Source organism: Olea europaea, chromosome 1 (assembly GCF_002742605.1).
Source record: "Olea europaea var. sylvestris chromosome 1, O_europaea_v1, whole genome shotgun sequence".
NCBI classification, from domain to species: Eukaryota; Viridiplantae; Streptophyta; class Magnoliopsida; order Lamiales; family Oleaceae; genus Olea; species Olea europaea.
The window spans coordinates 10,554,510-10,578,404 of record NC_036237.1 but is presented as its reverse complement, the minus strand read 5'-3'; the positions used below and the strand labels follow the sequence as shown (position 1 = coordinate 10,578,404).

General features: G+C 34.0%; 2 protein-coding genes and 1 pseudogene across 6 annotated transcripts; 2 read left to right on the top strand and 1 right to left on the bottom strand.

Annotated features, from left to right (window-relative positions):
* Nucleotides 1-4,906: 4,906 nt before the first annotated feature.
* On the top strand, nucleotides 4,907-8,291 carry LOC111393719 (annotated as a pseudogene).
* A 505-nt stretch (nucleotides 8,292-8,796) lies between these two features.
* Nucleotides 8,797-10,980, bottom strand: LOC111404203 (pentatricopeptide repeat-containing protein At2g13600-like). The gene has a single exon (XM_023032976.1). The coding sequence runs from the start codon at nucleotides 10,978-10,980 to the stop codon at nucleotides 8,797-8,799; it is 2,184 nt and encodes a 727-aa protein (XP_022888744.1).
* A 3,036-nt stretch (nucleotides 10,981-14,016) lies between these two features.
* LOC111393691 (polypyrimidine tract-binding protein homolog 2) lies at nucleotides 14,017-23,702 on the top strand. Of its 5 annotated transcripts, none has more exons than XM_023019387.1 (12): nucleotides 16,338-16,394; nucleotides 16,690-16,752; nucleotides 16,823-16,899; nucleotides 17,045-17,102; nucleotides 18,828-18,890; nucleotides 19,001-19,074; nucleotides 19,746-19,838; nucleotides 20,040-20,097; nucleotides 20,431-20,535; nucleotides 20,636-20,717; nucleotides 21,183-21,295; nucleotides 23,082-23,702. In XM_023019387.1, exons 3-12 carry the CDS (start codon nucleotides 16,886-16,888, stop codon nucleotides 23,418-23,420), a joined length of 999 nt encoding a protein of 332 aa, XP_022875155.1. In that variant the 5' UTR covers nucleotides 16,338-16,394; nucleotides 16,690-16,752; nucleotides 16,823-16,885; the 3' UTR covers nucleotides 23,421-23,702. The 5 variants fall into 5 exon arrangements, with proteins under 5 accessions (XP_022875125.1, XP_022875134.1, XP_022875147.1 ...); XM_023019371.1 differs by having other exon boundaries at nucleotides 17,042-17,102; XM_023019357.1 differs by lacking the exon at nucleotides 17,045-17,102 and adding an exon at nucleotides 14,017-14,159 and having other exon boundaries at nucleotides 16,203-16,394; nucleotides 16,690-16,899.
* Nucleotides 23,703-23,895: the final 193 nt, after the last annotated feature.

Below are 23,895 nucleotides of genomic sequence, written 5' to 3'. Positions count from 1 at the left end.
CTCGTTGCTAAAAATTAGTAACTCTTGTACTTCTAAAATTGAGTAACTTAATGATTAAACAAAATTTACGTTTAAGCTCAACAAAAATTTTGAACACGTCAAGTTTTGTTACATTACTCTAATTTCAGTTTGGATATGTTACATTAATGTCTTTTCACTACTCTTGAATCAATCTATGCACACATCGTATTAGTCCTTGATATTATTATTGAAGTTTGTCGATCTCTGATTATTTTTACTCATGATTACAGTGACAATTGGTATTTTTACGGGTCTGGTTATTGGCAAAAACTTGTTCATCGTGAAATAGTAACAATTATTGTCTAGAATAAAGGTTTCTTTCGTTAAGAAACCAAAATTAATGTTGATCTTCAATCTATTTTTTATTAGTATATGGGTCTTCGGTGTGTAAAAGATAGTAAGTTGATAGCAAATATTGCAAAATTGGAAAAAATTGAGTTCTGGAAAAGCTCCAACAATGCTCTTCCGCCCACAAAACATTTTCAGAAATTTTGAGAGGAAGCGCTTCGATTCTATTTTCCTAGCATGAATGTAAATGCTTCGATTCTATTTTCCTAGCATGAATGTAAATCCAGAGGTATCGACCACTCCTTGAAACATAATAAGGTGGAGAATTGTTGTTCATTGGAAAAATTATTACACGACTCTCGTAATAGCATATCTCATTTCGATGATTTTGACACTATTCCATGTTAAAAGGCAAGATTAAGTTCATAAAGTTTGACATGCAAGAATCATTTGACATAGATTTTATACTATTTTTATCATTAAAAACTGAACATGTGAATATAGTGAGGACCAACTTGTTTCCTTTTAAAGATTAAAGATTAGCGTGTTATTGAAGCAGACTAAGTTCTAAGACTAATACTGCAATTTTCTCTTCTTCTTCTTTATTATTATTATTATTATTATTTAGAAATAGAAGTTTCCAACGAAAGTCAAGGTTCTTTAAGGTAATAAGAAAATGATGAAATATAGTGTAGAAAATTTGTAAGTAATGTTGTCAAAATCGGATCTGACAGATCATTTCAATTAAAAAAGGAGGCACTTCAATATCTATAACTAACTAGAGTTGAGGTGAATAAGTTGGTTCAATCTCATTATTTTAATTTATATTATTAATGGTTCGACCTTAATTTTACATTTCGACGCTTGATCTTCTATCTTTTTCGAGCGAATAGTTAGATCAATGTTTAAAAGTAGATACACAGCTTGCAATATGTAAATGTTGACTCCATGTCCACTAATTTATGACTAATTCAAGTCTAATTGATTGCCGTGTATAATGGGGTGTGAATTGTAAAAGGCATGGAGTCATATTACATCAAAAACAGGTCCCCTTCATTCATCTGAACATATGAATTTCAATGTATACAAAGGTAGACAAGAATAATGGGACCCCACACGCATTTAACGCTTGTGTTGATAGGAGTGTAAAATACACCCCGGTGCACAATTACAAGAGAGGGCCCAAGCCCACTAAAAAAAATAATGGGCTCCCTCACAAAACCCGGCTTTACAGCCCTCTTACAAGAGAGGAGTCCACGCCTCCTAAAAGAATAGGGGGGCCCTCTCTTGTGAGGGGGCTAATCTCAATGTACATTTATTAAAATCCAAAATATATAAATTATACTTGCATAATTCAGTCTACTTTTCGTAGAGATACACTATCATTAGTTGATATTCACAAAAAAATCGATCATTGGAACCTTGAGAATATTTGTGGGGACACAAACATTTTTGTGTCGAGTTTGAATCAGCAAGTATTGAAAGAGAGTCGTCTTTGGTCAAATCCAGCACGAACTCAATAGAAATGAGTTCCGCCTGCACAAGCCTAACTAATGGACTTAGATCGAATGAAATATTATAAGAAAATTACATTGTAGTCCGATAAACTTTCCTTTTCCTTACATTTTAATCTCGTGAAATTAAAGCATAAACTTTTCACGAGAACACAGGTCAAAACAAGATAGCATAGTTCAGTTAATTGCAAATTGTCTTATATATAGTTTGTGAAATATGTTTATTACACCATTTGATTCATAAACAACTCAAAATTTCCTCTACGATTTCATATTTTCTCAAATGATCTCTATATAATTTGAAAAAGCTTTTCTATGTAATTTGCTTTTAGTTTTTCTAAACGGTTTTCTTATGGGAGTTATAGAATTTGTGCCTAGTGGTATATTCCTTTAAATCGTCATTGTTGCCGTTACTGTAATGGAATAGATCAAACGTATTTGTTATGGCACTCGTTAATTGTCAATTTGTAATCAGGATAAACTAATTTTTAGTAATTGCGAAAAATGAATTACGTGGTGTTGATTTATATCTTAACTATGTTTTTACGTTTCTAATTAGTTTTTAAAGATTTTAGTAAGTCATAATTATGTTTTATTCAATAAATGCATCAAGTTTTAGGTGGTTTAATTTAAAGTTTAAACCCAAACAAGTTAAACAATAGAAAAAATAAGAAAAAACACTAAACCATAGAACTCCCCTGCAATGTACAAGTACCAAGTAGCTTGATACCATTTGAGACAATAGTCGTCTAGAAAAATATACCGTGATCGGTGTCCGAGTATACCTAGCAACACACGAAAGACGTTGATACAAGAAAATCTGGTGAGTAACTGCATCATAGTAATATGCAAAATTTTGTAGGAATTATGTGAGAAGCAGGAAATGAGAATGTCCAAAACAAATTTATATTAACTACAGTGTACATTTTTAATTTCATATTTATAGATTGTTCATTCAACATTTTGTATATACTAATATTTTTATTAATTCCTTTTCTTCTTTTCTTCAAGTTTGTAATGTATATATCTCATTTTCCTTGAATAAATTTAAAATTCTAGAGTTTCTTTCCACATGTCAAAATAAAAAAGAAAATGTCGTCAAAAGCGTGAATAACTAATAAACTGGAAGATTCACTTCCAAAATCGAAAAATTTACCTTTAAAATCAGCTGATTCGACCTCAATTTAACTCTTTACCTTTGTTTTTTTCTTTTCTCATCCAAAACCCAAATTGATTCTTAAAAGTATTGCTAATTTCTTGTACAAAGTTTTAGTTAGTCATTACAACATTTTTTTTGAAGTTTTTAGCCCAAACAAGTCGAACAAGTTTCAATTTGTTGGAATGAGGCAAACGTAAATAATTCACAAACCAATCATTATTTCAAAAACTTTTTATTCTACATACTCTCTTTCAATTATACATTCATACAATAAAATATTTTGTACTTAAATTCATAATTTTTACCTATATCCTAACTACACATCATCCAAAAATTCAATATTCAAAAGTTTGTTTTTGCCAATTATTGGCCATCAAAAAGAACAAATTCGAGAAAGGGTCCCACAGAATTTGAGACAATCATCCACATGTCAAGAGCCATATCCATGAACGCCCTTAAGAAGGATTTTATCATTGAATAATACACTGAAAATTTTACAGGTACTAAAATATCAGAAATTTTATGATTTTATTTATTTATTTATTTATTATTATTATTATTTTTTGCCCTATATCCAATGTAAATTGCCAAGTGAAAATTTTGTACATTTCCATGAAAATTGTCAATACATAGCATCAAAAAAGCTACGAGCATAGGGAATTCTTGATAGAATTCCTATCGATATTGACGTGATCACGAATGATTAGATAATTTTCTTTTTCCATCTTCTAATTAATTTTTACTGTGTGTTATCTGTCAAATTTTTTTTGTACTTATAGCATAATTGCATTGTTCTCTTGAAAATATCTCATTTTCCAGTCTCAACTTGCCACGTAATAAACTTCATTCCTACAATTCTCTGTTGTGGCACTGGCCACGTCATTACAAAATTTGTAAATCCTCGTGGGCAATTTATTTGCTTTGATCATCTTGACCACCGATCCTAGCCGTTAATTTACGTGGGGGAAAAGCCGGTGGACACCGAAATTATTGGGGTATATGAAAATTTCAAGAAACCTCAGTCTGTTCAGTTGAGATTTGAGATTATTGTAAGTATCTTGCCATCAGATTTTTTAATCACTGGAGGAAAACTCTGATTTTTAATCATTTAACTCGGATTGAATCTTATTTTCACCAGTAAAGGTACGATTTTTAGCAATGATTTTATTTTATTTTATTTAATTGTCTCGAAATGTAATGCATGGAAATCCTTTTTTTCTTTTTTCTGTAACTGAAACTCGTAATTAACCTAATTATTAGTTTAAGCATGCAAATAGCAATCTGTATTTGAAATGTTTGAATAAGTGGTGAAAAGTTTGCTAAATGTTTCCATTAGAGGTTTTGATTTCCGAAATGGAAATGTTAACCTCTTAGAAGTTTATCTTACTCAAATGACGTGAGATAGATATATCAATGGAGGGTGAGAGAGTATGAGTTTGTGTTGGGTGCGTGGAGTGGGGTGCGGTGGGGTGGGGTGGGGTGGCGTGGCGTGGGTGATGGGGATTGGCTGTATAGAAATAAACTGGTGAATAAAGATTATAATTCGTAAATTTAGTCGACTGAAGATAAACTTTTTGGGATTATTGAATGTGGTATTCATGTGGGATTGTCTCTTATTGTGCTAATAATTGGTGACTGCCGCCTGCAGGCGTGCATTTGGTCTTAAAAACTATTGTAACTGGCAAAAAATAATTCATGTAATCGATTCCAAATTTATTGGCATCGAGGCTTATTTTGTTGTTTAGTATCGATTCTTTATCTGCTAATCCTTCAGTGATCTATATATGCATCACTGTTTCAAATGATGTTTTGTTGGCGGTTCTTTCCGAGTGTCTATTATACTATACTATATATATATATATAGTTTTAGGATTGGAGTGTTGTTAACTTCGTTTATTTGTAACTCGACTTTTGAATCACACAGCTTAGCATGGGAGTAGTGACTGTTTCTACGTCTGCTGCAAGGAGTCCATTGGGATTGAGTGCAAAATTTTTGACGCATTTATCTCCACTGAGAAGGCTGGTAATATTATCGCTCAAAAGAATCAGAACAGAAAAAACAAAAAATACTGCCTTGGTTGCACCTCGAGAATCTGTTTCTTTTCTTTACCTATAGAGACAGCTAAAATGAAAAGAGGTTAAGAACTGTAAAAAAGCTTTCAGAACGAGTTCATGCTGTTTTGAGTCTTTTGACTGATGAAAATTTTTCAAGTACTTTAAATTTAGATTACAGTGAAGCCGCTGCCAAACTAGAACACATATTCAAACGTAGTCCATCTCATAAGGAAGTTAAAGATCAGATGGTAAAGAGAAGAAAATAGAGGAGGAAAAGGGGAGAAGCTGAGGATGAAGGACTAAAGGAGGGAATGGAAATGCCAATACTGTGGTTAGGTGTCTGAGGAAGAAGACAAAAATATTTAGCCTTGTGACGAGGATTGATATGAGTACGAATGCGGAAGGTGAAGTGATTGCACAATCCCGGAAAGGGAAAAAATGCAAAAATGACGAAGATGAAAATATTAATCAGCTTGTTAGAGAATATTCAGCTTCCACCGACTTGGTTAGCCTCAATTGGAAGAAAAATGAAGATTCTACCGGTTCTTGTTTCTTCCAAGCATGCTTGGCTGTTTAAGCTGATGCAGCCTATGAAGGTGAGTATACCATTATTTTGCATCCTGTCCGAATGAATTGAAAGATAACAAACCAATGACATAAAGTACCAAAATGGATAAATTTTGAATCAAATGTTTGATAGGGCGGTGGCTAGTTTGTTTTCTGTTAACTTGTATTTAGGCAATCCTTCAAGTTAAGGAGAACTTACGAAATGATTTGCAAAGAGAACCGACAGAATTAGCAGAGGACAAGTTGATCGAGGTAATTGATGTTCTCCATTATCAGCTCCTCTTCATGTGAAACCATCCTTCTCATTATTATTATTTATTTATTTATTTATTTTTTTGCGTGGGTGTAGGATACAAGAGGAGTTTCAACTTGATGTATATGAATTTCTCTTTCTGTTTATTATTTTGAAATCAATCTAACCAATCGGAAATTTAGTCATAGGAAAATCCAGTGTGGATCTCTCTTTCACCCTCAATTATTTTATGGATATATTTAAGATGCAAGTCATATGATAATCATAGCGACTCTAGAACTCAGACGACTTTTTATGATGGAAGTTTGGAAAATACACGAGTGTTCAGTTTGTCTTAGTTTGTTCGACGGGCTATAGTTGTGTATGTTATCACATATTGCTTATGGCTGGCTATATGGCTCTATTTCTACATCTAAATCTGAATTCAGCCCCTTGCTCACTGGTTAGGATTACAATTTACAGCAGCTGATTGTGTCACATTTCTAATTGGTTGCAGCACAATCTCTGTCTTCTTCTGTTTGTAATGAACAAATATTTTCAAGAATTTGCAGACTGACCAAAATTCCAAGACCTCTGTCAAGCCAGAATTAAGGGTCTTATAATAGCTATTGATTGTTTTGAACCAAAAAGGAAGTTCTGGCTCTCAACGTATGGCCTATTTTGGATCAGACATGCCATTGCATGACACTCTCAAGCTTCACTAAAGTGTACTTTGGTCTTGTGTCGGTGAGTTTACCTCATATGCATTATAGTTATTTGTTGATTCAACTTCAAAATTTTCTGCTCACACTCAATTCCTATTTTTCTCTTACTTGTTATAGTTCTGATGGTATAGAATGAAAACAAATTGCTCGTTGGTTCTTCCTTGTTCTAGATCGTAGACATGTGAATGATTTATATACAAACACTCGCTTACACACAGAAGTACAGAGAGAGAGAGAGAGAGAGAGAGAGAGAGAGATGGTCAGAGAGACTCGTACTTGTACACATGCACGTCGTTAAACAGAGAGATCGAAGTTAGTAACTTATTAACTTCGACAATCAAGTGATCAACGAAAACAGACTAAACTTGACTCCCATTAAACTTGGGTTGGCTACATGTATCCTCGATACAATTCAACACTGTGAGATCTAAATAATAAGATCCTTAGCAAATACTGGTGTATGGTTAAGTAAATTGGTTTATTGAGTCATTTCAAAATTCTTTTGACCAACAAAGCAATGTTAGACTGAATATTTTTCTGATATAGGTCAGAACAGAAATCAATTGGGCCAAGCTGGAGTTGTTTGAACTTCAGAAAATGCCAACAGATAAAGAAATTATAGAAACAGTCAGAATTTCCACCAAAAGATGTCACGAAGTGATGAGAGTATCCAAGCCCATCATTTCCCTCCATTCACAGCACCTGTTAACCCAAGAGGAGTTCATAAATGGAATTACTGATGTTGATGGCGTACAAGGAGATAAAAGGAGGCAACCTGCTCTTCTCAGGCTTGCACTAGATGATGTGGTAAATTTTTTGTCTCATAGATTCTGCACCGGAAATAACAATCTTACTCTAGCAAAATATGACTCTTGAAATTGTGCACAACTCAAATCTTCTTGTTAATTGTTATGAATTTTAGTTATCATGTTCTCTATAATTTTCAATTAACCAAGATCATGTTTCGGAGTTTAGAAGTAAGTAAAAGTTTTCTTTTAGTAATTTTTGTTTCCAAACATGTATTGGTAAGGTTACTTTTTCTTGCTTTAAAGTAACAAATTTAACTTATTTTGTAATAAATCTTTAACTAAGCCAATTCAGTAACTTTACTTATTTCTGAGTCTTACCCATAAAATTTCTACTTATTCACTTATTTATAAGCTTTTTTATTGTCAAATTCTATTGAGTTCACCTTACCAAACATATCATTTCTGACCTGAAGACTACTTGAATTCTATTGGTACCTTGGAGATATAATGTAGAATTCATACAACTCTCATCCTTTTAAGTATCTAAAATCTCTTCGTTAGTGTCACGTGGATTGTTAATTAAATGTCTTAATATCCTTCTTTCGAAATCCTTTGCGGCTTGATCTCTGAATCTGAAGGAGAGTTTGGTGATCAGGCAGAATGGGAGAAATAGCCGGTAATTTAAATATTTCAAGAAAGCATGAAGACTCCCATGAAGCTCAGGCATTCAGCACGAGTGGACTATCTTCGCTGGTACATATTCAAATGTTATGGCTTGTCATGTTAATGCATATCTTACTCCCCATTTGGATTAGCTGTCTTCGCATTGCAGGATATTAATTGTTCTATAACAGCCATTTTGTATCATAGTTACCCATAACATCCTTAAAAATCAATCAACATGTATAATCCATTACTACAGAACCTGAAAACTCCAATCTGCTGGTATATATGGCTAGTAGTTCCATTTTGCATTATTTATTTATTTATTTTATTTTATTTTTTGGAAATTGGTTGATTTAGAAAACATAGTTTATACCTCGATGACATAACGGGGATTGATCTTACGTTGATACACCTCGTGCATGGTCAGTACACAATATTAGACGAGACTAGATAGAATATTTGGTGCATGGTCGGTATTAGACGAATATTTGCTGTTGTGGCTTCATGTTTTCAAGTTTGTCACGTAGCTGTTTAGAAGGTCTACCATACATTGCACAACTACATGATTAAAAAAAAAGTAAGAAATGACAATGACAAAAAAAAAAAAAAAAAAAAAAAAAGGGAGCCAAAATGAACATAAATGTACATATTATATGATTTTTAAACAAATGAAAAAACAATATGATGCTCAACAGTTAATTTTATACAATCTGAGTTGCAGAACACAAAATGCTACAAATTTTTATGCTACTCACAGAGCTTGTGAAAAGATTCTCAGTACAATAGAGTTGCACACACTTTATGTGCTGCATTCTGTTAGTTATGAAGAAATAAAATCAAGTTGAACACTATAATTTACATTAGTCATTAGGCGCTCCATAGTCGCATATATTGTATTACAACATGGATGGGTTCTATCATCTGCAGAAAACACGTGCACTCGGTGATTTAGCTGAATCCAGCTACATCCAGGAACCTTCTTAACTTCTAAATCTCTCAATTCATCGCGTACCTTTATCTTCTCCCTCCATTTCCCGGACCCTGAATACATGTTCGACATGATGACACAGGCAGACGTTGGTTTAGGATCCAAACTGAATATCTTCTCAGCCACTCGCTCACCTACTTCCATGTCCATCCAGAACCAACAAGCATTGAGAAATGCAATAAGGAGAATTTTATCTGGTTCAATTGGCATCTCTTCGATGAGCTTCTCAGCTTCCAGCAGATTGCCTGATCGACCAAGGAGATCCACTACACAAGTAAAGTGCTCCAAGGTTGGGATTATACCATATTGCTCTTTCATCAACCGGAAGAAGCTCATTCCCTCGTCTACTAAACCTGCGCGAGTACAGGCAGATAAGACAGAGACAAAGGTAGCTGCATTTGGATCTATCCCTCGTTCTAACATAAGATTAAAGAGTGAGACTGCATCAGATCCAAGCCCGTGATGTGCATGCCCATTAATCAGTGCAGTCCACGCTGCCACGTTGGGAGAAGAAACGCAGCTAAATGATGCCCGAGCATCTTCAATGCTTCCACATTTTGAATACATGTCTGTAAGAGCCGTGCCAACGTACACATTGGTTTCAAATGGAGTTTTTGCAAGATGTGCATGAAGTAGTTGTCCTTGTTGAAGAGACCCTAGGAACGCACAGGCATGAAATAGAGCAGAAAATGTTGACCTAGTTTGGCTTATGGATTGTCTGCGCATAGTCAAATATAGTTTTAACGCATTTTCATGTCTATCATTTTGAATGTATCCTGATATCATGGAATTCCAAGTGACAGGGTTCCTTTCTCCCTTTGTCTCTTCGAAAAGCTCCAAAGCTTTGTCAATCTCACCATTCCTGGCATACACTGAGATCATAGTATTTATAGTGGCTAAGATCCTCACTGGCATTTCCGTAAACAACTTTTTTGAATCCTCAATTCGACCACACATTGCATACGCTTTGATCATCAGATTATATGTTTCGGGATTCCTTTCAACCATTCTGCTAAAAATTAATTCAGCTTCTTCCATCCTACCTATCTCAATAAGACCCCCAACCAATAGATTAGTGTTGCTCAAACATGGATTCAATTTTCCATCATAAACCCGCTTGGCATCATCAACAACTTCACACCCAATATAAAAGCCAATCAATGCACCAGTTATCGAACATTCGAACTCAAATCCCAATTTTATCAAGAGTCCATGAACTACTTTTCCTTCCCACAAGTCCATCAATCTACCACAAGCCCTCACTACGGAATCCAAAGTAAACTCATTAGGAACCGCCTCACCACTCTTTCTCATCATCTTAAACAACTCCAAAGCCTTTTGACACCCATCTTCGCTCTTTGCATACCCTGAAATCAATGTAGTCCATTCAACCACACCACGCCTTGGCATTTCTTCAAAAACCTTCAAAGCTTCACTCAGAAAACTGCACTGAACAAAACCAACGAGCATCAAACTCCACACCAACTCATTCTTCTCACACAACTCATCAAAAACCCGCTTTGCTTCCGTGATTTCATAACAACTAGCATACAAGTACAACAAAGCACCCCCCACCAGCAAAAATTCCTCGTGTCCAGATTTCAAAACCAGCCCATGAATCTCTTTCCCATTTGTCAATGACCACGAGCGTGCACAAACACTTAACGACGATGAAATTGTGGTTTCATTCAGCCTAACATTAGAGTGATGCATCAATGAAATCAAGTTCATTGCTTCGGGATATCTATTCCATTTAGAATATCCAGTGACCATGGCATTCCAAGAAACGACAGTTCGCTGAAGCATTGTGTTGAACATGTTTCGAGCTTCTTCGAGTTGACCAGTTTGGCAATAGTGAGTTATGGTTTGGTTTGCAGAAATAATGTTCGGATTGGAAGCGGAGGAATTCTTGTACAAAGTTGAATCAGGTATTGGATTCTTTTTCCAGCGTTGGTGCTTCCATGGCCAAGAAAACGCTGGCTTGGACATTTTTCCACTGGGTGCCCAGAGGTTCATTCAAACATAAATTGCTCAAGAACTGTTAATATGAAGACGAAGAATTGAAGATGTACAAGAATAGTCATTAGCCCACTTGTAGACGGCTCGAGTGGTAGCGCGCCAGCGAGCTACTAATTTATCCAACACAACTTTCACTTTGCATTACCCCTCCATTGGATTGTTAAATTTATTAAATCGTGCCACTTGTACGAAAAAATTTTACACTTTACTTGACAGAAAAACACATGACATGAAGTTGGTTCGTTTAAAAATAAAACAATTTTTGAAAGTTTTTTCTACCAATCAAAATCTACCAATTGAGATCTGTCAAAGGGGTGGCCATATTTCTATGTACAAATGACATTATTCAAATTTATTTAGAGAAATGTTATTTATATTTATTAGAGATTCATCTGGCATCAAATAAGATGAGAAGATTAATTATCAAATCTCATATTCAAACATTTAGTTTATTTTACCATAAATAGCCCATTAGTCATCGTGTAGGCTTGTACTTGAGACCTTGAACATTTGAAGGTCGTGAGTATAAGTCTCCAATCTTTGATTTATAGTATTCGGAGACTGGGTGCCCAGAGGTTCATTCAAACATAAATTGCTCAAGAACTGTTAATATGAAGACGAAGAATTGAAGATGTACAAGAATAGTCATTAGCCCACTTGTAGACGGCTCGAGTGGTAGCGCGCCAGCGAGCTACTAATTTATCCAACACAACTTTCACTTTGCATTACCCCTCCATTGGATTGTTAAATTTATTAAATCATGCCACTTGTACAAAAAAAAATTTTACACGTTACTTGACAGAAAAACACATGACATAAAGTTGGTTCATTTAAAAATAAAACAATTTTTGAAAGTTTTTTTTACCAATCAAAATCTACCAATTGAGATCTGTCAAAAGGGGTGGCCATATTTCTATGTACAAATGACATTATTCAAATTTATTTAGAGAAATGTTATTTATATTTATTAGAGATTCATCTGGCATCAAATAAGATGAGAAGATTAATTATCAAATCTCATATTCAAACATTTAGTTTATTTTACCATAAATAGCCCATTAGTCATCGTGTAGGCTTGTACTTGAGACCTTGAACATTTGAAGGTCGTGAGTATAAGTCTCCAATCTTTGATTTATAGTATTCGGAGTTCGAAAGGTTACAAGTGTGTGCGCATAGATCTTTTGTGATATAACCATCAATTTGATCATTTATAGATCTAATGTTGAATAAAATAACTAGTTTACCCAGTTTAATAGAAGAAATAAATAATAAGAAAAGAAAAAATAAAGATAAAGGATAAATTGCACAAGGGTATTGAACCTTTGAAGATTGTGATGATAACTCCCGAACATTTGATTTCTAGCACTTGGAGTTCCAAATTTTTAAATGTATGTGACATGGGTCCTTTTCCAACGCAAATCGTCAATTTGATCGTTAAAATTCATTTTTGGCAAAATAACTTAAAAAAGAAGAAGAAGAAGAAGAAAACATAAAGGAAATACGAAAAAGGAACACAACCATCGCCCTGCCCAACACACATCTTACCTTCCGTTTCTTGATTAATCAAGGAGATTTTCGCATAATTTTTCTTCAATGTTCGCTAGCAGAAACAATTGGGAAAGCCATAAAAAAAACTCCGCTATCACTCCCATTCTCATATGTTACCCACACCATTCTTCACCACCAACTATAACCTTTCAAGTATCAACAACAAATGAAATAACGAATTGTGCTTTAAAAGACATCATCACAAGATCATGTATTATATGCTGATTTGTTCATATTATTGAATAGGCTCATAAGTACAAAAATCCAGTCAATTAAAGCAATTATGGATTTCATTATAAATGTTGCTAAGTAATTCACATGATACTCTATCACACGCAATAATCAAGAATAACACAAACAAAATATGTTTAAAGAAAATAACACTGTATCGCATTGTGAAGACTCAAATTGTAGATAGAAATTATTAATGGAGTCAATACTTAGGGGGTGTTGGTTTCCTTTTTTGTAAAAATGAGAATGAAAAATATAGTCGTTATGGGCTCTATACAAGAGATAAAAATTCAAATTTGATAATTTGATGTGATGGATAACGGTTACTTTTTTCATTTTAATGGAAAAAGAATGAGAAACAAACAGGGGCTTAATGCAGGCAAAAATATGAAAATCACGTAAAATATCACATCTTAGTGAATCGAGATTAATGCTATGCAACACCGCTGATATACAGTATCAGATTACGTGACATTATGCCCCTATTTGACAATTATTAAAATAAAATATTTTTTTCTCAAATTCATTTTCAACAACACATTTTCTCAATAAAATATTTTACACGTAAACTATTTTTCTTTTTAGTTTTTAAACATACATTTTTCAAAAAATCACTATTTCAAAACTTATTTTTTTTCCAAAAATTCTTTTTAGTGGTTGTCAAACAGGGGCCACAGTGATAATTTATCATTTAATGACATAGTGCCTATTTTCATGTAAACTTGCATTAAAGACTGCTTGTATTACAAAACATTATTCTTGAGATTATGATTTTATGTCATATTTATTTTATCATTTAACCCTTGTTTGACACTATTTTTAGGGAAAAATGTATTTTTGAATTGTGATTTTTGAGAGAATGTGTGGTTAAAAAATAAAAAATCTTTTTGAAGTTCACATATAAAATTTTTTTATAAAATAATGTGTGATTAAAATTAATTTAAAAAAAAAATTAGAATCAAACAGAGGCATATATTTTTTTTAAACCCCATTATTTGAAATTATAAATTATGAAATAGTTTTTTTGAGAATGTGTGGTTAATAAAGAAGGAAAAAATTTCGATTTAAGTGTAACATTATTTTATATAAGATTATATAATTGAAAATAAGAGAAAATAATAAATATTTTGGGATAATGGGATCCAAAGGGACTATTTATTTTCTCACCTATAACAAAATTTCAGTAATAAAAAAGGAAAAAATGAAATGAAAGGACAAAGTTTGAGCCAAGCCCTTGCGCTTGTGATTTTCTGTTTTGTAACCGGGCTCTAACCTAGCCACATCCGTCAACCAATAGTCATAAAAGAGAAATAAAAAGAAAATAAATTTTAAAAAAATCCTCTTCGAGTCTCTTAGCTGTTCGTCCTCTTCGAACCCTAACTCCCTTCTTCGCTCAGGTACCCCCTCTCAATCTCTGAATTACCTTCTAGTTCTAATTTCAATTCGATTTTCTGATGTATATCGATAGATACGCGAAAGCGTGTGTATTTGGTTCGATGGCTGAATTCGAAATCGTCGGTGAACGGATTATATTCAGTTTTTGCTACTGATAGATGTTATTGTGAAAGTTATTTAAATTTTATCTACCTAGAAGATAGAAATCTCACTTAATATTAGTGATTTTATTGGGTTTAAAGGCTAAATCTGAAATTTTTGGTGAACAGATTGGGTTTAGTTTTTTGCTTCTGGTATTGATTAATTTCTATCTATCTAAAAATGCCAATTCGGTTTTATATTAGTGATTTTGTTTGATTTAATATTTGGGTTTGAAATCTGAGTGAACAGATTTGATTCGGTTCTTCTTTTGCTGCTGGTAGATGCCATTATGAAAACAACTTAACTTCTATATATCTACAAAATAATAAACTTCGCTGAATATTCATGATTTACATCTTGTTTATGTGTGTATTTAGGTTTTATAGATCAATTTGAAAACAGATTTGATTTAGTTTTTTCTTCTGGTAAATGCTATCGTAAAATTGACTTAATTTCTATTTATCTAGAAAGTATGAAACTCGGTTAAATATAAGTGATATACAGTTTGGCTAACTTATGTGTCTATTTGATTTAACAGCAAAATTTGGAATTGTGGGTGAACAGATTGGATTCAGTTTTGGTTGCTGGTAGATGCCATTGTAAAAACTATTTAATTTTTGTCTACCTGGAAAGAAGCAATCTTGGTGTAATATATGTGATTTACATTTTGTTTCCTTTAATTCACTGCTTTTCTATGATAATATAGTTCTTATCGTTAAATTGGGCCCCTGAATTTAGTACCCATTTTCTTTTTCTAGAGCTCTGAATGATTCATGACAAACTTTGTCTGTTCCAAGTTTTCCTTGCGCAACCAGTTCTGTTAATTTTGATAATATGTTGATTATTATTTCTTGCTATGTGCTGTGAAAGTCATGTCAGAAAGTATGCTAGTATATCAGGGATTATTTTACCGCTTTGTTGATGGCATAGATCTGGAGCCTGAAAATTGGATTTTGAAAAAATATATTCACATGCGAAGGTACTGAAGCAAGTACCAAGTGAATAAGGGATGCACATTCAGCCATTGTCATTCTCTGACAAGGCCTGAGTGCGAGACATGGTCAGCTAATTGAACTTCAGCTTCGCAACTTCTGTTTTGTATGATGACGGGCTCACTTTCTTCTCAACTCACTAACCATTACTCTACTATGGGTTAATGAACTCTTGAAAAATGCCTTAACAGAAAATTGAGCCAGTCGTTTTTATTTAACTGTTTGTTTGAGTTTGAAATGAGTAACAAATATATTCAACCTTTCTTCTAGGTTGTTTTCTTAGATCCGCTTTTTTTACAGAGTCAATTCGATTTTTTTGTTGTTTTCAAATTCTAATTCCGTACTGGCTGAAACAGCATGATGATCCCCATTATTAATTGTGTCTCAATCGTGAGAGTTGAAGTTACTAGCTTGTGAGATACAGTTGTGGATTTAGTTGTGGTTATATTGTTGGCCAAGTGGACAAATAAGCCCAACGTTACCATTGAAGCCTATAACTCTAAGGACGTTGTGGACATAGCATGGGCCTGGCGTGTGACATTTCGTGAGGATATTTATTGTGATGCTATGTTGTATGTTAGTTAAAGGGAGAAGATCCAAATTCATGTATTCTAAAAAGATTCTTTTTCTGTATATTTTGTTGCATATTAGAGTTTGGACATTACTTGCTAAGAAGCAAACTAGTTGGTCGATCCGATTAGATTATTACCTGATTGGACCATGAAGCATATCCTTGTCTTTTTATGATTTTCCTCCCATTTTCTTGAATTCGCATGTATCTTTGTGGTTGCATACTTTTAACATCAAATTTGATTTCAAGGAATGATTTAAATGATTATATATCATGGATTTTATGAATGATAATTATTTATTTATTTATTTATTTATTTATTTTTGCATTTTGGATTATAGTGCATAATGGCATCTGTGTCAAGCCAGCCACAGTTCCGCTACACGCAACCCCCCTCAAAGGTTCTCCACTTGAGGAACTTACCATGGGAATGTACAGAAGAGGAGCTCATTGAACTAGGGAAACCATTTGGTAAAGTTGTTAACACAAAGTGTAATGTCGGAGCAAATCAAAATCAAGCTTTTATTGAATTTGTAAGATACATAATCTTTTCTCCTTTCTGTTGTTTTTTTTATGATATAGACTATGTTTGGCCCCGATTTTTTCAAAAATTCATATTTCGAAACTCATTTTCAACCACACATTCTCCTATAAAATAATTTTAAATGTAATTCGAAAACTTTTCCTTACTTTTTGACCACACATTCTTCAACAAAACACTATTCTAAAATGCATTTTGGCAAAAAAATGGGGTTCAAACGAGCGCATAATCTTTGACCACTTCCTCTATTTTTTTTTATTTTTTTTGATTCTCTTTATGTTCGATAGGCGGAATTAAATCAAGCTATTGCAATGATATCATATTATGCTTCATCCTCGGAGCCAGCTCAGGTACGAGGGAAAACTGTCTACCTACAATATTCCAACAGGCAAGAAATAGTGAACAACAAAACTACTGCAGATGTTGCCGGAAACGTACTATTGATAACTATTGAGGGTAATGATGCACGCCTAGTCAGCATTGATGTCCTACACTTGGTAAGTAATTAGGAAACTTCCTCGTAAACTGATTGTTAGGAGGAGCAATTCTCAACAAGATGTTCTCTATGGTTTTTAGTCGCTAGATTGAGTATGTCATATTTTGTTAGGCTTTTGTTTGACAAGAATGTGAATTAATCAGCAGGCACATGTCAAGGATATATCTTCGATGGCAGCTTATTGCATTGGGAGAAAGAGCACACGTGTGTTTGTCTCCCTTCTCCTTTGCTTAAAACTGGCTCTTTCTTCCCTTCTTCCTCATGTTTCTACCTCAAATAATTTCTCTTTTTGGTACCTTTGTCCTTTATATTGGCACTGATTTTGTGGATTTTGCGTTGCATAGTCATAGAAGCATTGCTTTGGCTATGATTGTTTTTGTTCCCTTCCTATACGTATAATATTTTACTTGGCTCTGGGGGAACTGTGCTTTCTTAACCAGTTAGAACATTGTCTGGAGAACATATTTTTAGTAGGGATAAACTTGAAAATTTTAATGAAACATTTTTTAACATTTTGAAGGCATATAGACAAGTTGAATGAATTGAATACTTAGCAAAGAAATACGATTGCTACTCAAGATCGGCGTAGTAAATTTCTTATTATTCACTTAACCACTTGGTATTTGATGTATAATGTATTCATGACTTTTCCAATCATGTTCATACTTGTAATTTAATGTTTATATTGCAATGTTTTTAGTTTTTATGAATAAAAAGATGTTAACAAACTGTCATCCAGATGTCATTTTGATTGCATATTTAGGCCACATTACCTCTCCTGTATAATTTTGAACTGGAATATTCCTCCTTTTTGGAAAATCGTGTCTTGTTTTTAATACAATCTAATTTATGGTAAAGGACAATATTAGTTTACTTTACGTTCATTGAGATGTTTAGGGGAAATTTTTTTCCAGAAATTTATAGTTTCTTAGGCATTGAGACCAAGTTATGCTAACTAAAGTTTTAAGAGACGAATCTTATGTTAACTTTCTTGATTTTTATACTTTTCTCTCTTCATCTTGTGTTATTTGTTCACCAGAGTTTAATTGTCATAGCTCAGAAGTTAACTTTCAGACTTCTTCAATTCGTACTTCAGATTGACTGGTCTGGATGCTTCGGTTGCATTGAATATTAAACAAATCAATCAACTCCTTGCGTCACCGAAAGTAACCTCTTCACTGAAGAGAAAAAATAGGACACTATCTTTTCAGATTCTGTCATGTCACAGACGTCATTCTTTTCCTTTTTCTTTTCTTTTTTCTTAACAGTGATACTCTTTGTATGGATTTAAGCGTAATTAGACTCATTTCCGTCATATGTGCTTAATATGGAATTTTGAAGTGCTCAACATTAACTCTTTTTGGAATATTTTAAGAATTCAATCTGTATCTAAGAAAAGGAATTTGGGCAAGTAGCATGAAAGATATTCTATTTTGGGATAATGTCTTATTCATTAGATATTTAGAAATAGAAAAATTTTCAAACAAAGGAGGGAAGAAGTATAGATTTTACCCGTTGCATGTTATCAAGCTATGCTTTATGTCCATTTTTCTGATTATGGATGCCAACTGTTAGATGACATTGTTTGTCAATGATGTCTGATTCCACGTCTTCAATGGAATTCAACACATTTGACCCGTCGGTTGTAAAAAATGGAGAATTGCAATTTAATCATGTTATATTGTAGTATGGAATTACTTCAAAAGTGGGGTGATGGATATATCTTCTGTTTCTTCTTGTACCCACATATGTGGATATTCCTTATAATAAATCATGTCTTAAATCATAAGTGCTGGTGTAGTTTTATATTGTTTTTCAACATACTGCAATCCCCTTCATTAATCCGTGCTTGGGACTGGCTATGAAAATATATAGGCTGAGTTATTCTTGTTTTATTACATGAAGTTATTAAATTACTTTGTTATGCAGGTGTTTTCTGCATTTGGATTCGTCCATAAGATTACTACGTTTGAAAAGACTGCTGGATTTCAGGTTTGTATTCTAGGAAAACCTTTATGATTTTTTTTGTTTGGTTTCTTGCTGCGTTAAGGACTCTAAATCCTATCAAATTTGATCTTCCTACTGTTTCCTCTGTTTTGCAGGCTTTGGTGCAGTTTTCTGATTCAGAGACAGCTTCTGCTGCAAAGGATGCCCTTGATGGAAGAAGCATTCCCAGGTGATGTGGGTTTTATATTTCGGCTTGGGATGAATACCAAACTGTTATGGATCATATGTTTCTAGATGTGGTGCACATACATTGGGGCCGGACATCTTTCAGGAGTTTTTAAGAATCTGCTGAAGGGGTACATGCATGCTCCTTACCCCATCTTACCTCTCCTTTCTTCAGTTATTACAAGTCACCTTTTCCTTTCATACTCAGTCTGTTTGAGGTTGACTGTAATCTATATCATCCTAGCATTAGGGTCGTGACCTAGATGAATGATGCCAACAGAATTTTGATTTTAATTGGGATGTGTGTTATGAAATATAAAATAGCAGAAGAAATAGGGATATGAGGGATGATCTTTAGATGAAAGAGAACGGCTAATAAGCTGTCATTGTGTGCATAGGATTTATCTGGCTAACCATACTCAGTTTATGTGCTCAATGGCCTTGAGTGGAAACCGTGTCTTCTGCTATATTTCTCATTTGTACAGGACAGAAACGGGGCATTTTAGTAATGCAGAATGTCTTTGGGCTGAACTTAGTTTATAAATCCTGCCGTCCATGTTCCTCAAACTTGAGATTAGTTTACATTTCCTTTTCACTTAACATTTGTGAGCCATTTTCAAACTTTTAGGTTCCTTTGTGTTGATGGTGTTGATTTTCTTATCCTGGATGCACTAGGTATCTGATTCCAGAGCTTGGACCATGTACCCTGAAGATCACATATTCTGCACACACAGATCTTACTGTGAAATTCCAGAGTCATCGTAGCAGGTAATGATTTCTAATCTTAACTATGTTACATAGATCTGAATATAGACAGGCACATATTGGTTTTCAATTATTTTTATTGTTTTTTCTCACTGGTTTCCGACTGTTCATGATATATCGTATATAGGTGATTTTGTTTCCTTTTGTAAGGTTTAAATGTATTATATCATTCATGATTCATGTTGATTGTTTCTGTTTATCTAGGGACTATACCAATCCTTTGCTTCCTGTTGCTCCTTCAGCCATAGATGCAAGTGGTCAGGTAAACCATAGAGAAACCGATGTATAAATTTTGCTAAATTGCTCACAGGTGGTTGGCCATCACAGTGAAGTTTGAGAAATCTGGACTCCTAAATTACATGTTTAAGATATTAAGATCGTGATTCTTGCATGTGATGTTTTCTGCTCTCTAATACAAGCATATCTTGACCAAACGATGACATCTTGAATGCTAATATAACATCATCACTTGGAAACTTGTATATTATATAATCACTTTCTGGAAGCTGCTAGCCAGCCACCACTTAGATATCTTTGAAAAATTGAGTTTCTCTGGTTATTATGATTTGATGGCAATCACTTGTCCCCAATGCAGTTCACGTTAGGCGCAGATGGAAAGAAGGTAGAGCCAGAGAGTAATGTTCTTCTTGCTTCTGTTGAAAACATGCAGTATGCAGTCACATTGGATGTTTTACAGACGGTAATCACATTCCCACTTGAGAAAGCTTCTAGAATTTTTCTGTTGACTATGGCTTTTAGTTATTGATTCCTTCCTCAGATAAACGGGTTTATCTCTACAGGTCTTTTCAGCTTTTGGGCCTGTCCTGAAGATTGCCATGTTTGACAAGAATGGGGGTCTTCAGGCTTTGATACAGTATCCTGGTAAGATGAATGTGGCAGCTTATTCTTACTCTCAATTTAGAATCAATGTTTGATTGATATCCCAAAAGGCTCGATAGTAGTCTTTTTTAACACCCTATTTAAAATTCTAATTTTGACGAGAAAGTAGATACTTGATTAGCCTAATTGATGCTCTGTTTGGTGACTATCTCTTACATGATTATATTTTCTTTAATACAACACACAACTACCAAATAAGTCCAAGCTGTTAGTTAAAACTTACTGGGAGGTGGCCCTTGTTAAGTCAAGTCTGTTGTGGCCCTTGTTAAGTCAAGTATATAGTAGTTTATCATTATTTGATAGCAATAATCCATTGTGTAATTGCATCTGTTTAGTTTAAATATTATTATGTTACGTGCGTGAGCTACTTGCAAAAATTTAGAATCGGGTGTAAAGTCATCTGCAAAGTTTTGAGTCAAATGTGGCACTAATATAATCAGCTTGCAGATGTTCAGACGGCTGTTGTTGCAAAGGAATCTTTGGAAGGACACTGCATATATGACGGAGGATTTTGCAAGCTTCATATTTCATATTCTCGGCACACTGATCTCAGTATAAAGGTAATATGTACTTGTAAATATATTTTCAGAAGCACTAGATAGATGTCCTGAAATTCTGACTTCAATCCATGAAAGTTTTCACTGGCGTCCATTTCAACATCTCATTGAAGACTTGCATTCATGATGTTCCCTATTAAGCATGAGTGGGAAAAAGTTTTTGGTCAAACCTCCATATATATCCTGCACCTGTGCGCATGGGCCCATCTGGCACATTTTGGCAATTATTTGGAATTTTGAAGGGCTTCTTCGGTATCTTCTAATCACATGGCTGCTTGCATTTTTGGTTGGAAGTCTTTGGTGAAACTTTAAGATAACAAACAGGCGATAACTCTTTTTTGTTAAATTTGTAACGTGCTGTAGAACTTTGCAATTTTAATAGGGACATCACCATCTGTTTCTTTTAAATCCTATTTCTTCTCTCACATCTTTTTTTTTTTTTTTTTTTCTTTCTCCCTTTTTTTTTCGTTACGCCTTTTGGCCACTCTATTTTGATCTGGTTTGCCAGGCATAGTATTTTGAGCAACTATTCCACATTCTTGTAAATACATGGCAAAAGTCCCCATACATTGTCCACTAGATCCATGCCTACTTTAATGTTCTCTATCCCTGTCATATCTAACAATCTTTATATTTTTCTCGCGCTGCTTTTCAACCTCAATCTTGAAATTCTTAGGGTGCGTTTGGTTTGGGTTACTTTTTCAGTTTTGAATTCATTTTCTATTTTATATTTCTTGGAATTATTCTAAGATTGTAGAAAACACATTTGGTTTGTCATTTTGAAAAACTGTTTTTTCAAAACAAAAAAACTAGAAAATGTGTTTAGTTTAAAAATTTTAGAAATATTTTTAAAACATTTTGGGGGGGGGGGGAGAGAGAGAGAGAGAGAGAGAGAGAGAGAGAGAGAGGTATTTGTATTTTGGTAGGTTTTGTGAGATTTTATTAAACTTATTTAAAGAAAACGTCAAAAAGTCATTTTGAGTTTGGTGTTGTAAAATTTTTATTGTTTTCAAAAACGCATTTTTGAAAATAATATACCAAACACGTTTTGAGTGTTTTAGAAAATTGAAAACTGAAAATAGTTTCAAAACGGCAAACCAAATGCGCACTTGTTTATTTCTAACTTTGACTAATAAAAAACAATTATGGATAGAACTTATTTACTCATAAATGTACTTTTAAGATTAGTTAAGCGTGCTTTAAAGTAAACTATTTAAGTTTTCAAACTATAGTCAAGTATGAGAATGCAGCCTACGGGGCAAAATCATAGCTTTGCACCTCTGTTGTCTGACCAATGGCATCCTGCACCCCCCGACTGCAGATTTTGTCAACAGTTAGTTTTATCCTGGGGGCAGTATGTATTTTCTAGTTTCTTTCATGGAACTTCAGTAATTTATTGGGCGAATTACGTTCTTTTCCTTGATCATCTTGTAAAGATAACCGTGGTCTTGTTCCAATAAGTGCATGTTTGGTATGTAGTATTAGGTCGTATTCGATAATACAATTTTAGTCTATGTTTTTATACTATTTATAATTGGTCAAATCACTTTTTATCCACACGTTTCATTTTGTAGAATTCACAAGTACTATCCACTTATCCACAACTCGTTTATATATATTTTTAATTTATATGATTAGTCTGCCCTTTTTATTTATTTATTTAATAAGTATTGTCCAATGTTATTTAATCTACCTTACCATTCATGTCATAAAAGTATTAACTAACATATATTTTACATAAATGTTATGGCTAACATCTAAAATGCAGAGCTTATTGTGTTGATTTCAGGTAAATAATGATAGAAGCAGAGATTATACAGTCCCCAATACTCCTGTATTGAACTCTCAACCCTCCTTATTAGGGCAGCAACCATATTCAGTCGGAGGTCCAGGTTCTCATCCATACAACGGAGCCCAGTATGCTCCATCCCCTGATGGTCACCCTGTGCCTCAGCCTTCTGCAGGCTGGAATCCGCCTGGTACAGCAGTTCATCAATCGATGCCAATGCATATGCACAACTACCCTTACAACCATGCTGGAAGTATGCCTCCTGGGATGATGCCACCGTCTCATAGCCAGGGTGGTCTACCGCACTCTGCCCCAATGCCTCCCTATCATCGTCAATAGCCCAAACTGCAGACAGGCAAAACTGCCAGAGAGTTCTCTGCCTTGATCCATGTGTAGAAGAATGAATATGTAGTTTTGATTATGATATGATATCCTCCGACTGGACAACGCATTATTAATTGCTTCATCAGGATATATAACTACTTATCCTTTTCTTCGTATTTTTGTCTGGAGTTTTAATGGAAAGATTCTGGTACTGGACACATGCCTAAACAAGAATAGTACTGTATATTAATCTTAATATTTATCAACTTTTATGAGCCAGCGTGAAATCTTCTTTGACTTCTGTGCGCGATTTTGACGTGCGTGGATTTTTCTGAGATGCGGTGTTTAAAAACTACGAGCTCGTGACAGTTTGTTCTAAGTTTCCTGTTCCTCATGTCTTTCACGTACTAGTAAATGATTTCTTTTTATACAAATTTTTTATGATGGAGATGGTTTTCTCGAAGTTTCGTCCCTATATCTCTGGAAACAT